This window comes from Cupressus sempervirens, chromosome 3, assembly GCF_028749045.1.
Source record: "Cupressus sempervirens isolate cs-2001-9-10 chromosome 3, ASM2874904v1, whole genome shotgun sequence".
NCBI classification, from domain to species: Eukaryota; Viridiplantae; Streptophyta; class Pinopsida; order Cupressales; family Cupressaceae; genus Cupressus; species Cupressus sempervirens.
In genome coordinates, this window is record NC_143120.1 from 708407482 (window position 1) to 708421881 (window position 14400).

At 36.5% G+C, this 14400-nt stretch overlaps 1 protein-coding gene across 1 annotated transcript in view; it reads left to right on the top strand.

The window, feature by feature from the left end:
* The first annotated feature begins 1046 nt into the window (after window positions 1-1046).
* Window positions 1047-14400, top strand: part of NADK3 (NAD(H) kinase 3) — a 121210-nt gene continuing 107856 nt past the window's right edge. The window contains exon 1 of the mRNA XM_089821600.1: window positions 1047-1208. Within this exon, the coding sequence (XP_089677726.1) occupies window positions 1047-1208 (162 nt within the window). The remainder of the gene's footprint in view (window positions 1209-14400) is intronic.

Sequence of the window (14400 nt, forward strand, 5' to 3'; positions counted from 1 at the left end):
TATTCAATAAGCACCAATGAAGCTTTAACAAAACATACATTCCCACTTACCTCTTTAGGGTTTGTAGTTGACGTGGTATGTTTCTTTGGTTTTTAGAATTTCTATTCAATTTGTTGGAAGCTTATTTTTTTGTTTATTGGGAAAACACCTTCATGTAGATTTGGATTCCTTCGCCTCTTATCCCAACTCCATCTATTCCTATTAGCTTGTCCTCTGTGATTAGTAATTCCCTGATCTCTTGGAAACTTGATAGTGCATTGAATCTTACCCTTGTGTTGAAACCCTATTGGTCATGCCTATTAAAGGGCCACTGTCTGTTGCCATTAAGTCTCCCACGATCCAATCCCTGCCATTAATTAAGCCCACTATGATTCATCTTGCTTCTTCACCAAAAGTTCGAGATTCCTTCTAGAGACGACTGTTGTAGAGACCCCATTTTCTTCCATACTACTACTTATAGAGTTATTAGTATATAGTAATGATCAACATTTTAAACATATATGCAGATAACACCTTTTGTGTTGTGCATCATTATCAATCAACAACCAAAACTTTAGCTTTAAACAGTTAAATCACCTACAAAGACAACTAAAAAAATCAACAAATTTCAAAATCATTTATCATTCTATTCTTGAGAAAATAACAAGGAAAAAATTTCCTTGCATTCACTTATGAATTAATAATAATCGTGGTTTCATCGCCATGGAGTCAATTTTCTAAATCTGCCCAAGACAATAAGGGCCCGTTTGGTTGCTGACATAGGAATTGAAAATTAGAAGAGAAAAATGGAATAGGACTAGAATTAAATTCTACTTTTTTTAATAAAAAAACAGATTGGAAATATGAATGGCTATTCTAATTCCATCTATTTTTTGGCATAGACATATGCTCATTTTGAGGGCAAAATTGGAATATGTCTTCCTATTCCCAATTTTGATTGAGCATACCATACAACGAATATAGAACATATTCTAATTTTCTCTTCCTATTCCACTCTATTCCAGCAACCAAACGGGCCCTAACTTATAAATCATCCCAAACCCCGAATGAATTCTAATAATAATAATATCTTGTTTTACGTTTTCATTAAAGTTGTAAACATGGCCATTCGGAGAGCCTTAGTGATGTTGAAACGCAGTGCTCGGGACGTCTACACCAATCTCCAGAGGGATCCCCAAATCATGTCTTTAGTTCAAGCCAATCATCCGGTAAGTGATTACGTACAGTGTTTTTTATCTACTCGTCGTAACAGATAGGTTAAGTTTGATCGTGTGTAAGAATGTTAGTATTGGTCATTTGTTTGTCAAATTGACAAATTTAGTTCCTAATTTGTAATAATATTTTCAATTGAATTTCGTGTTATGCAAAGTCCGCTGGTTGATTGCTAAAGCTTAAACCCAAAACCCTAAATTCTTTTAGCTGAAAAAGAATAAACCACCACTTTTTTTGAGCTGAATAGTGAATACAATATATGCCATAAATCCGTTTGAGCTGAAATAATACCCGAAGGCCTTGACCATTTAAGATTAATGAAATATGAAATATTAGTCCCTCTGAGTTTAATAAAACCCTAAACTTGAACTCTTATAATCTGAATAAATAGGAGGGTCTAAAGCCTTTGAGCTGAACAATCCTCATTCGACCTTTACTCTGAATCCAACATCCACGGTATAAGTAGGAATTAGCTCCTACTTTTGGAAAATTGTTAGGGGATCAGATGTCATCATTGAGTAGAGAATGCGTGAGTTGAATTTTGAGTGATCTTAGGCAGGGGTCCCATGGGAGGGGCTGCTGCTCTATTTTTAGGTGCAAGAGGCTCATGAGAATTTTCGGGGGGGGGGGGCGGGGGCGGGTGGGAGGGGGAGGCGGGCTCAAGGATCATTTGGAATCTTTTCTTCCAAAATAGGAGCCCCTCCTTTTTAGTCCATTAAATTTGAGCGGGTGTAAATGGGGTGGGGCTGGATATAACCCCACCAGCTTAGGAGAAATTTTAGCCACATGTCAACAATTTATAGAACTTGTTCCCACTAAAATCAGAATAATAGAAACAAAATAATTTTTTCACTTTTTAAAAATGTTTTATCAGTTACACAATCCTAAAATTGAGGAACTGAAACTCTGAGAATGAAATACATGTAAAATTTCATGGGACTGCTTACATATAAATATTCCTAAAAATTCTCAGCGGTCACAACTCTATTTTTAAGGAAGCCCCCTCCATGGGATCCCAGCCTTCATCTCAAAAAACAATGAAGATGAAATTCACAATCTCTTCTCCAAAGTTACTTTTAATTTATAATATTTAGAACACAAGGTAGTACATATTTTATGTTTAATTATAAATACACACTTCTATTCAATATTTTATTGGCTATCAAATGTATTGAAATGTAACATATATGATAGCCAATCTCAGTTGAATTATATAATATGGATAACCGTTGTCTACAGAACAGTTTAGGCTATGTCACCAGATCTGCCTGTAGTTTGTGTTAATGTTTAGCGGAGAGATAAAGATAAATAGCAATAACCAAAAGAAGAACAAAAGAAGCACATAAAGACGCAACAATTTATCCTAGGAAAGTCCTCCAACTTGAGGGAAAAATCCAGCCGCACCAGAAAAATCTTTTTTATTAAAATAAAAAATGTCTAAGTACAATGCTTTCAACTACAAAGACAATGCTTATCATACAAAGCAAACCTATTTTTATTGAATTGAGAAAGACTTTATATCACACCGAAAGTCTCTTCATTTTCAAAATGCGAGTCTCTTGATATTTCCAAACGCATGTCTCTTCGTATAATAAAATGTCCGATATTAAGGTTAAGACACCTAACACACCTCGAATGCCACATCTTGCTTACTTGGTTATAGATAGACACAGATGAATATGATAGAAATATCATCATAAATCTCTTCCCTAGCAATATAAGATATGAAAATCTCAATCACAGCTATAATCTTTAACACTCCCTCTTAGAAAGAGAGATCTTTAGTATGACAGGCACACATAGCTGCAACCAAAAATGTCAATAACAATTTTTCATCACAGATTTTCAATAAAATATTGTTATCTCAACATAACACTATTTACCATAGCTACTTCTATAGGGGAAACTATAAAAGCATAAGAGTAAAGCCATGGAGTCACACACATGACTTCCACCTTGGCTACTCACAAAGGGTGGAACCACAATGCCTACCCATAGAGGGTGGAACGAGGGCTTTCACCTCAGACTTCTCTCAAAGAAGAGTGATTTTCCACCATGTCTACTTGCAGAGGGTGGATCCACCATACCTATTCAAAGAGGGTGGAATGAAGGTTTTCACCTCAGACTTTTCCCAGAGAAGAATGCATTTCCACCATACCTACTTGTAGAGGGTGGATCCACCATACCTACTCGCAAAGGGTGGATCCACCATGCCTACTCACAGAGGGTGTAACAAGAGATTTCACCTCGAACTTCTCCTTCATAGAGGACTCATTATGTATAAGAATGGTTGAGATTCTCTCTCAACAAAGATTCCCTCTCAGCAAGAACAACGTTCTCACTGGTTTGATGTTTACAATAAGAGAACTGATTCCAAGTTGACCAAACAGGGTGCTTTAGCAGTCATACTGCCACACAAGCTTGCAAAGAAATAGACATTCTCCCCCTGTCACACAAACTCCCTTTGAAGCTGAATAGTTTTTCTCTGAATATGATATGTATCATCAATTCAGTTCCATGACTGCAAGCAGCTTCCTCATGTTCAAGTCTGCATGATTTTTCATATAATATTTCAGCATCCCATCGCTTCTTGATCTGTCCTTGGAAGACTGCAATAATTTGCAAACAGTAGCCACGTCAACTCCAAAAGTTCTTCAGATTTCCAAACAAGTTTCCTTCATTTTGCATTCTCACCTCCATGAAATATCCTCCGAATGCAATCAAGTTCTTTCATGGGGACTTCCCTCTCCCAGTGATGTGCAGAGTTCTGAAATATGTCCTTCACCCACCCTTACAATTCTTATGATCTCCTGCTAGCTGCGTGTTGATCCAGTTCCACCTTTAGGACTGATACCCATGCTTATTTTCTTTTCATGAAATGCACAATCTGTATGAGTCCAGTGGGAACAAGTATCATATCCCACCCATTGGCAAGTATTCACATCAAAGTCAAATTTGCTGCAATTGACACACGTGCAAAGGTTGCAGAAACCATTCTTAGTGCTACAGATTTCACAATTACAATCATCAGCTGGAAGTTGACTCTGGCATGCTATGTTTCTGCATTGTTTATTGGCAAGGATATCAATGAGAACTATCTGGGTAACACTGATATCTGGATATAGAGAAGCCTGAATTCTTGTCTTTATAGCAACCAATATTTCCAAGTGAATCTTGTGTGCTGTAGTTATTGTTTCAGGTGTAAGATCAGCCCTATTTTGAACAAGCTTTTCCAATTGCACAAACTCTTCCCTGTTTTGTGCACCACCCCCGCCTTCAAGAAATGCTCAAAGCTCAATTTTGAGATCTTATAAAAACTCTTCTGGCTGCTCACCAGCTATATCTTGACGGAGTATCTGTCCGAGTTGGCTACTCTGTGAACAGCTGTTTGCTCTGGACGTTCACTTTCTTCCACTCTTTCTTTTTCTTTCTCAATTTCCATTTCATATCAAGAATGCTCAACAGCAGTAATAGATTACACTGAAGATACCATCATCTCTACTACATACAAGGATATATATTTCCGCCGATCACATGAAACTGTTATATGTTAATAATGCTAATGCTCTGTATTTGAAACCTTATCACTCAAGCACACACGAACTCTACCATTCACTAGCTATTAAAATGACTCAAAGAAAATGAATAACAATTGAAGGTTGAAAATGAATAGAGATGAATGAAATATCCTCCAAACCCAATCGATTTCTTTCATGAGGGCTTCCCTCTCTCCGTGATGTGCACAGTGCTGAAATGTGTCCTTCACCCACCCTTACAATTCTAATGTTCTCCTGCAAGCTGTGCACTTGAAAAGAGTTTTAGCTGATCCACTTCCACCATTAGGACTGATACCCATGCATAATTTCCTTTCACGAAGTGCACAATCTGTATGAGTCCAGTGGGAACAAGTATCACATCCCACCCATCAGCAAGGTTTCACATCAAAGTCAAATTTGCTGCAAATGACACACATGCAAAGTTTGCAGAAACTATTCTTATTGCCACAGATTTCACAATTACAATCATCAGCGGGAAGTGGGCTCTAGCATGCTATGTTTCTGCATTGTTTTTGGGCAAGGATATCAATGAGAACCATCTGGGTAACACTGATATCTGGATGTAGAAAAGCCTGAATTCGTGTCTTTGTGGCAACCAATATTCCAAGTGAATCTTATGTGCCGTAGTCATTGTTTCAGGTGTAAGATCGGTCCTATTTTGGACAAGCTTTTCCAGCTGCGCAAACTCTTCCATGTTGACCACCACCCGTGCCATCAAGAAATGCTTGAAGCTCAATTTTGAGATCTTCTGAAAAACTCTTCTGGCTGCTCATCAGCTACATCTTGATGGAGTATCTGATCTGAGTTGGCTGCTCTGTGAACAACTGTTTGCTCTGGACGTTCGCTTTCTTCCTCTGTTTCTTTTTCTTTCGCAATTTCCATTTCATATCAAGAATGCTCTGCAACATCAGTAATAGATTATACCGAAGATACCAATACCTCTACTACATACATGGATATATATTTCTGCCGATCACATGAAACTGTTATATGTACTACTGCTGATGTTCTGCATTTGAAACCTCATCATTCTCACACACATGAACTCTATTATTCACTAGCCATTAAAATGACTAAAAGAAAATGAATAAAACTTGAATGCGGAAGATGAATAGATATGATTGCACGGACAAGACAATACTCAAAACACTAAAGATGCATATCCGCGGGTGGAATCTTCTTCATAACTGATGCTATGAACAGACGTTCACCGATGACCGCATAATATGAATGATGCTGGGAATGACATTTAACTTACAGTATCAACTAAGTTTCTCCCAAAGAAAAAATCCTTTCCAAACTGTGATAGGCAATTCATCAACCAAGTAATAATGAAAGATTACAGAACTTATGCAAGAATCCCTGAAAAAGGAATTTCCACCTACAAAAAGAGTCTTGACGACTAAAATGTAGAAACCATCAAACATAAAGAGCTGGAAAGAAACAGCTTAGTCATCAAGCTTGATAGTATGGCGACAAAGGAACCAGCTGAGTCATCAGAATAAGACAAGGATAAATAAACCAACGAAGATAAAAAAGAAATGGATGCCAACACTAGACAGCGACACCAAATGATAAACTCTCAAAGATAATCGAAAAAGCAACAGTGACAAGTAACCATACAGCCAAGAATCACAATGCTGTGAATGCATGAAGCTTTTGATGCAAGAATCAAAATGACAACCATTTTGGAGAATCAGGGCTAAAGATGAAACCCGATAACTAGAGTGAAGAATATGATGCCAGTTCAACAAGCAGTAGGCACACGAAGAGGCTGAGTCACTTGAAGTGAAGAAAAGTAATCAACGAAGAGGATGAACGAAGCTAGGAAAACAGAACCATTCAACAATACTGAGTGAAGAATACAATAAAAAGTGAGCATGGAGAACGAACAAAAGAGTTTCAGATAATCATGAACAAGGCTAGCTGAAACACCGAAAAATCTGTAGCTGGGAATGATCAAAGTGAAAAAAAATAGAACATCGCACATTATGAAAAATAAAAATGGTGAAAGAGAACTGCCACAGCTCAGTCCCAACAGACTCTTGGATGAGAACACAAATAAGAAGATAATATCATTACTAAATTTGAAGAGCTTTTGAACCTGGTATACAGATAAATAGGAAGAGAAGACACAGTCCATCATGATAGATAACTTTAAGGGAGGCTCACAACAGATAATCAAAGATAAGTATCACTCTCAATGCTACAATATTGAACACATACATATTGCCTACTAAATATTTATGCAATCTGCAACAGATGTACGAATTTGAGGAGAGGGCTCTCCCTTGTAAAGAAGATCGGACAATTAAGATAAAGAGGAAAAAAGACTTAATCAAGGGTGAAGAAAGAATGCTCCGTGTGAAATAAAGATCCACCAATGAGAAAATAGGAAAAGAATTAAATGGAATCCCACTTAGAAATACGTGCATTTAATGTAGAGGAATTTTTAATTTTTATTTATTTTAATATCTCTTTAAATGGGGATTTATTTAATTAAAAGGGAGTAAGTTCTTTTAATTAAATAGGAAATATCTAATTAAATTAAAAGAGGGTTTTTTCTCTTAATTAATTAAATGTGGATGAATTATTTAATTAAAAGAGAGGTTTTCTTTTAATTAAATGTGGACTTATTTTATTTAATTAAAAGAGAGATTTTTTTTTAGTTAAATAAGACTTAAGATAAAATGATCAACCTTAGAAAAATAAATAATTGAATTTGATCAAGGAAATTGATTTGAATTTATTTAATAAAATATTGCAAACCATTGATTTATGAAATTGATAAATTGATAAATTGAATAATGGGGGCCCATAGTTTGGGTGACCAGTTTAGGGTGCTTACATTTGCCCCTCTTTGACTAATGTGTGATTGATTTGGGAACACATGTTGTCAAAGAAAGAAATTGAAGTGTGAGGTCGATTCAGGATCACAAAACAACCCAGATGTGTGGTCGATTTGGGAACACATCAGGAAAAGAATACAAATAAATTTTGACTTGAAAAAGTCGAGAATAAAATTGATAAAACTGAATCAAGGATTGAAGTTGATAGATACTGCCCCCTTGTGATCGAAATCGAAATGAAATAGAGGAGAAACAATAAATTGATAAATTTGATCAAATCGAACATAAGATAAAGTTCTTGATGTAAGATGAAAGATATAAGAATCACAAAACCAAGGTAGATCATCAAGTGTGAAATATTATGCCCCAAAGGTGATTTAGAAGAAAAGAAGTGGAGTAAAAGCAAATGGAAGGTAGAAATTTGGAAGATATGGAAAGAAACAGAAAGAAGAAAAGAAAATTTGCCTAAGGAAGAGAATACTCCAAAATCAATCAACTGTTTAAGATAGAAAATTTCGATTGAGATCACGAAAGAAGATGAGGAAATGAAGATCAAAACACGACCACGGTTGATTAAAAGTCCACAAGAAAGATGAAAGGAAAACCCTCTCAAACTCATAATGCAGCCAAAAAATGCAAACTAACATGAAGCCTAACAATGCAAGCTACATGAAAGTGCAAAGGTGTACTTGCAATAGAACAACTGTCATAGGATTTTGTGTTCATCATTCATTAGAGAATGTAAAGGGACTTGTTTTCATCATTGGGCCATTATTAACGAACATCAGAAAATCACACAATCATCACTAGTCACAAGTGCAACTATGAAGATATGAATGTGATTTATATCGGATTGGAATGTGGAAAGATTCTAACATAAGCATCAAAGACATAAAGGTCAAGATGACTTCGATGTTAGCTTACCCAATTTAATGTAGCAAATAAAACATATACCTCATGCTCCAAGTGTTGGAAATGAGAATGGAGTAACTGAGAGGGGGAGGGGGTGAATCAGTTACCACAAAAACATTTCACAGTCCCTTAGATGTCTAAAATCTTGATCTTAGTTACAGATTACTGAAACTTGATAATTTAGCAAATACTAATAATTATTAAAAACTGATAACCAAAACAATTCAGCAATCATGAACACTAGAGACACCAGATTTAACGTGGAAACCCAATATGGGAAAAACCACCAATGTAACTAGTTACTGTTTTTCACTCTTTTGAAGTGAGCCCTGTTAGGAGCCAACACTGTTAAAGGTTACAAAACACACTATTAGGTGTGACCCTGTTAGAGGATTTAATCACCCTGTTAGGAGTGGCCTTGCTAGAGGTCTTTAGAACAATTCAACTGAACTGTCACCTTGTTAGAGGATTTACAATAACGCTGTTAAACCCACTCTGTTAAGAGATTTGAAATCACGGCTACAATTGTTAGAAAGTAACAATGAATGATCTGAATATAATGCAACTTATCTTTGCTGATACAGATCTCTGTTCTGCTTCACTAGATCCTCTCTGATCACATAAAAGCTTTGTAGCTCCACAAGGATATCTGATCCTTCAAAAATTCGCTTGCACCTTCACAATTCGCACATACATCTTATCCACACATGCACACTTGAATTCACAACTTGATCCTTCATATATACCTTTCTGATTATCAAGTCGGCCTTAAATACAAGTTAAAATTATTAATAATTATACCGTGAGTCGGCTACATTCATCACATAAATCAATTTTAGCCTTAATTCCACAATTTTCAAAAATCCTTCGCTAACCAACCCAGCTCGGTAAACACTGTACCATAATGATCTTTAGTGTTAACCAAGTGAGGCTTGGTAAGCACTGCGAATTGTACAAAAATCCTTTGGACATCAAGTGAACTCGGTAAACACTGACTTTCCTTCGCTTACCTTCCCAGCCCGGTAAACACTAACTTTTCTTCGCTTACCTTCCCAGCTCGGTAAACACTAACTTTTCTTCGCTTACCTTCCCAGCTCGGTAAATACTCTGTCACAGTTTCCTTCGATCACCGAGTGATCTCGGTAAGTACTGAACTTTCTTCTTTAACCAAGTTAGCTCGGTAGAAGCTATCTTTATAGTGTAATATACATCAACGCTCGGTAGACTCTGTAAACTACTATGCTTACTTTCTGAGCTCGGTAGACTCTGTTTGATGACTGATATGACATTTGTGTAACATCAAAGACAACACTCAATTAACCAATTGTATCCAACAATCTCCCTCTTTGGCATTGATGGCAACACAACATGTCATAGCAGAATGAAATTTGAAAACAAGTCTTTCTCTTATAGTGCAGCACAATATGTCAACATAATACTTCTCCCTCTTAGATAGAAACTTCTCCCTCTTTTAGTAATCTCCCTCTGTGAAGGAATTGTATAACAGAAAGATATAACAGTTTTATTCTCCCTTTACAAATGCTTACAAATTTCAGAATAGATATTACAGTTTTACTCTCCCTCTTTGACAACACATGCCAAAGACAATACAACACAGTAAAAGCTCTTCTCGTATGCCAAAAGTACTCTCAACTGGATTACAATGTACCTTATGTAGAGATTCATATGCAATGACTTCAATACTTTGCGGCATCAACATGATAGATTTTCAACTTGTCATAGGTTGATGCATCACTTAAAACTTTATTTTAGTGAACTTCAGATAGGGGAGTGACCCCTAACTTACCTCTGAGATACAAGAATGTATCCTTAGGTAATGGCTTTGTGAATATGTCAGCAATTTGTTCCTTTGTATGCACATATTCCAGTCTGATCTTCTTGTCCTGCACCAATTCTCTGACAAAATGATATTTTATTGCTATGTGCTTGGTTTTGGAATGCATCACTGGATTCTTAGATATATTGATTGCACTAGTATTGTCACAGAACATAACAACTGTTTCTTTGATTTCCATCTTCATTCCTTGTAATAACTGCTTAAACCAAACAATGTTGGAACAGTTTATTGCTGCAGCAACATACTCTGCCTCTGCTGTAGATTGGGATGTACAATTCTGCTTTTTGCTTGTCCAAGAAACCAATCTCTTTCCAAGAAAGAATGCTCCTCCACTTGTGCTTTTTTTGTCATCAAGATTCCCTGCCCAATCAGCATCAGTAAAAACTTTCAGATCCAAATTACCTCCAAATTTGTACCATAGTCCATAATCTTCAGTTCCTTTCAAATATCTCATTATTCTTTTAATTGCCATTAGGTGAGTTTCTCTTGGTTTTGCTGAAAATCTTGCAACAATACCGACTGCAAGAGCAATATCTGGCCTGGTATGACAACAGTGCTGATGGCTTCCTTCCAGTATTTGATAGCAATGTTTTTTTCTATCATCAGGGTTCTTGCACAATCCATAATGGATCTGTTTCTTCTTTCAGCTATTCCATTTTGTTTTGGAGTTCCTGGTGCTGAAACCTGTCTTTTAATACCTCTTTCAATGCAGAAGTTATTGAATTCATGTGAAATGAATTCACCACCTCTGTCTGACCTTAAACATTTCAGCCTTTTCCTTGTTTCTTTTTCAACTCTTGCCAAATACCATTTGAATTTCTCAAATGCTTCTGATTTATTCCTTAGATACATGACAGTCATCAACAAAAAGAATGAAAAACTTTTCTCCAGTATAGCGTTCTATTCCAATGGGTCCACATAAATCAGTATGCACAATTTCTAATATATCTTCAGACTGATAGTTTTTACCTTTAAAACTAGTTTTTTCCATTTTACCAATCTGACAATTCTTGCATAGACCAACCTCAGGTTTCTTAATGTTAGGAATGCCTCTTACTTTCTTGAATTTGCTTATTTTTACCAAATTATCAAAATTGACATGACACAACCTTTTATGCCATAACCAACTCTCTTTAATTTGAGCAATAAAACATGAGCATTCACCAAGTTCTAGATAGAACAAGTTACCTTTAGTTTGGGTGCGAGATCCTATCAGTTTTCCTTGCTCATTCAACTGTCTCGCCTTTCCATGCATGAATTCTACCTTGAATCCAGTATTTAGTAACTGTGCAACACTTAGCAGATTATGTTTGAGACCTTCAACCCAGTAGGCATTATTACATATAAGTTCTTTGGATAGACAGATTCTTCCTCTTCCTTTTATGAAACGAGGTTCATTATTACCAAACCTCACACTGCCACCATCATAGTCTTCAAACTGATCAAACTTAGTTTTATCACCAGTCATATGATGTGAGCAACCGCTGTCTATAATCCATGTATCATTCTTACTTACATGAGAGATAAGAGCCATTTTATCTTCGTCATCACTATCAGAGTCATCTTTAACAGCAATATAAACAATTTCATCCTCACTATTATCAGAATCCTTAGAATTTTCAGCCATGAAACATGATTTCTTACCTTTGTTCTTGGATGATTTAAAGTCTTTCTTGCCATTCCATTTGTGATCTTTCTTTTCATCATTGTTTTGCTTGTTTGGGCACCTTGCTGCAATATGCCCAATTTCATCACAAGAAAAACAGATTAGAGGAACTTTACCTTTGTATTTTTCTCTGCCTCTAGAATATTTCTTGGCTAGTAGAGCTTCAATCACTTCGAGATCATTGTCTGAACTTTGGCTTGATTCATTTTCACTTTCTGACTGTGATTCTATCTTCTTTTTGCTTTTCTCTTTGAGTGAGAGCTTGGCTTGAAATGCTGATTCAATGTTTTTGGAGGCTGGAACATAGTTGTCAAAGTTATCTAGTTCAAATGCAGTTAGTCTTCCGACTATGGCCTCAAGATTTATCTTATGATTTGCTTCACATCTTCTTTCCTGTATTGCAGAGACTCTGATTGCATAAACGAGAAGCAAGGTTCTGAGAACTTTGCTTACAACTGTTTCTCCTTTGATGTCACCTCCAGCTGCCCTGATTGCACTTACACATGCTTTAACTCTTTCAACATACTTTGCAATGTTTTCATCCTCTCTCATCCTCATTTGATCAAATTGTCCTCTTAGACTTTCTGCTTTTGCTCTTCTCACATTATCATCCCCTCCATAGATCTCCTTTAGCTTGTTCCACATGTCAAAAGCAGTTTTGCAGTCCTTAATGTCATCAAATTCTTCATAGCTGAGAGCAGATGCTATGTCTATCATCATATTGTTGCGAGTCTTCTTTTCAGCAATATCATTAACTGACAATGTGTCGGAAGGTTCTTCATATTTTTCTTCAAAGTATTTCAGTCCAGTATCACCAACAGTAGCCAGATGAAGTTTCATCAATTCTTGCCATGCTGAGAAGTTATCTCTGTTAAGTTTTGGAATTTCTCTTTTGTAAGACATCTTGATCTTTGGCTTAGAACCTTGAAATCCTTTCCTGCAAGCACCAAAAAGCTCTGATACCAATTGTTGGAAATGAGAATGGAGTAATTGAGAGGGGGAGGGGGTGAATCAGTTACCACAAAAACATTTCACAGTCCCTTAGATGTCTAAAATCTTGATCTTAGTTACAGATTATTGAAACTTGATAATGCAGCAAATACTAATAATTATTAAGAACTGATAACCAAAACAATTCAGCAATCATGAACACTAGAGACACCAGATTTAACGTGGAAACCCAATATGGGAAAAACCACCAATGTAACTAGTTACTATTTTTCACTCTTCTAAAGTGAACCCTGTTAGGAGCCAACCCTGTTAAAGGTTACAAAACACACTGTTAGGTGTGACCCTGGTAGAGGATTTAATCACCCTGTTAGGAGTGGCCTTGCTAGAGGTCTTTAGAACAATTCAACTGAACTGTCACCTTGTTAGAGGATTTACAATAAGGCTGTTAAACCCACTCTGTTAAGAGATTTGAAATCACGGCTACAATTGTTAGAAAGTAACAATGAATGATCTGAATATAATGCAACTTATCTTTGCTGATACAGATCTCTGTTCTGCTTCACTAGATCCTCTCTGATCACATAAAAGCTTTGTAGCTTCACAAGGATATCTGATCCTTCAAAAATTCGCTTGCACCTTCACAATTCGCACATACATCTTATCCACACATGCACACTTGAATTCGCAACTTGATCCTTCATATATACCTTTCTGATTATCAAGTCGGCCTTAAATACAAGTTAAAATTATTAATAATTATACCGTGAGTCGGCTACATTCATCACATAAATCAATTTTAGCCTTAATTCCACAATTTTCAAAAATCCTTCGCTAACCAACCCAGCTCGGTAAACATTGTACCATAATGATCTTTAGTGTTAACTAAGTGAGGCTTGGCAAGCACTGCGAATTGTGCAAAAATCCTTTGGACATCAAGTGAACTCGGTAAACACTGACTTTCCTTCGCTTACCTTCCCAGCCCGGTAAACACTAACTTTTCTTCTCTTACCTTCCCAGCTCGGTAAACACTAACTTTTCTTCGCTTACCTTCCCAGCTCGGTAAACACTAACTTTTCTTCGCTTACCTTCCCAGCTCGGTAAACACTAACTTTTCTTTGCTTACCTTCCCAGCTCCCAGCTCGGTAAATACTCTGTCACAGTTTCCTTCGATCACCGAGTGATCTCGGTAAGTACTAAACTTCCTTCGTTAACCAAGTTAGCTCGGTAGAAGCTATCTTTACAGTGTAATATACAGCAACGCTCGGTAGACTCTGTACACTACAATGCTTACCTTCTGAGCTCGGTAGACTCTGTCTGATGACTGATATGACATTTGTGTAACATCAAAGACAACACTCAATTAACCAATTGTATCCAACACCAAGTCCTCTAGCT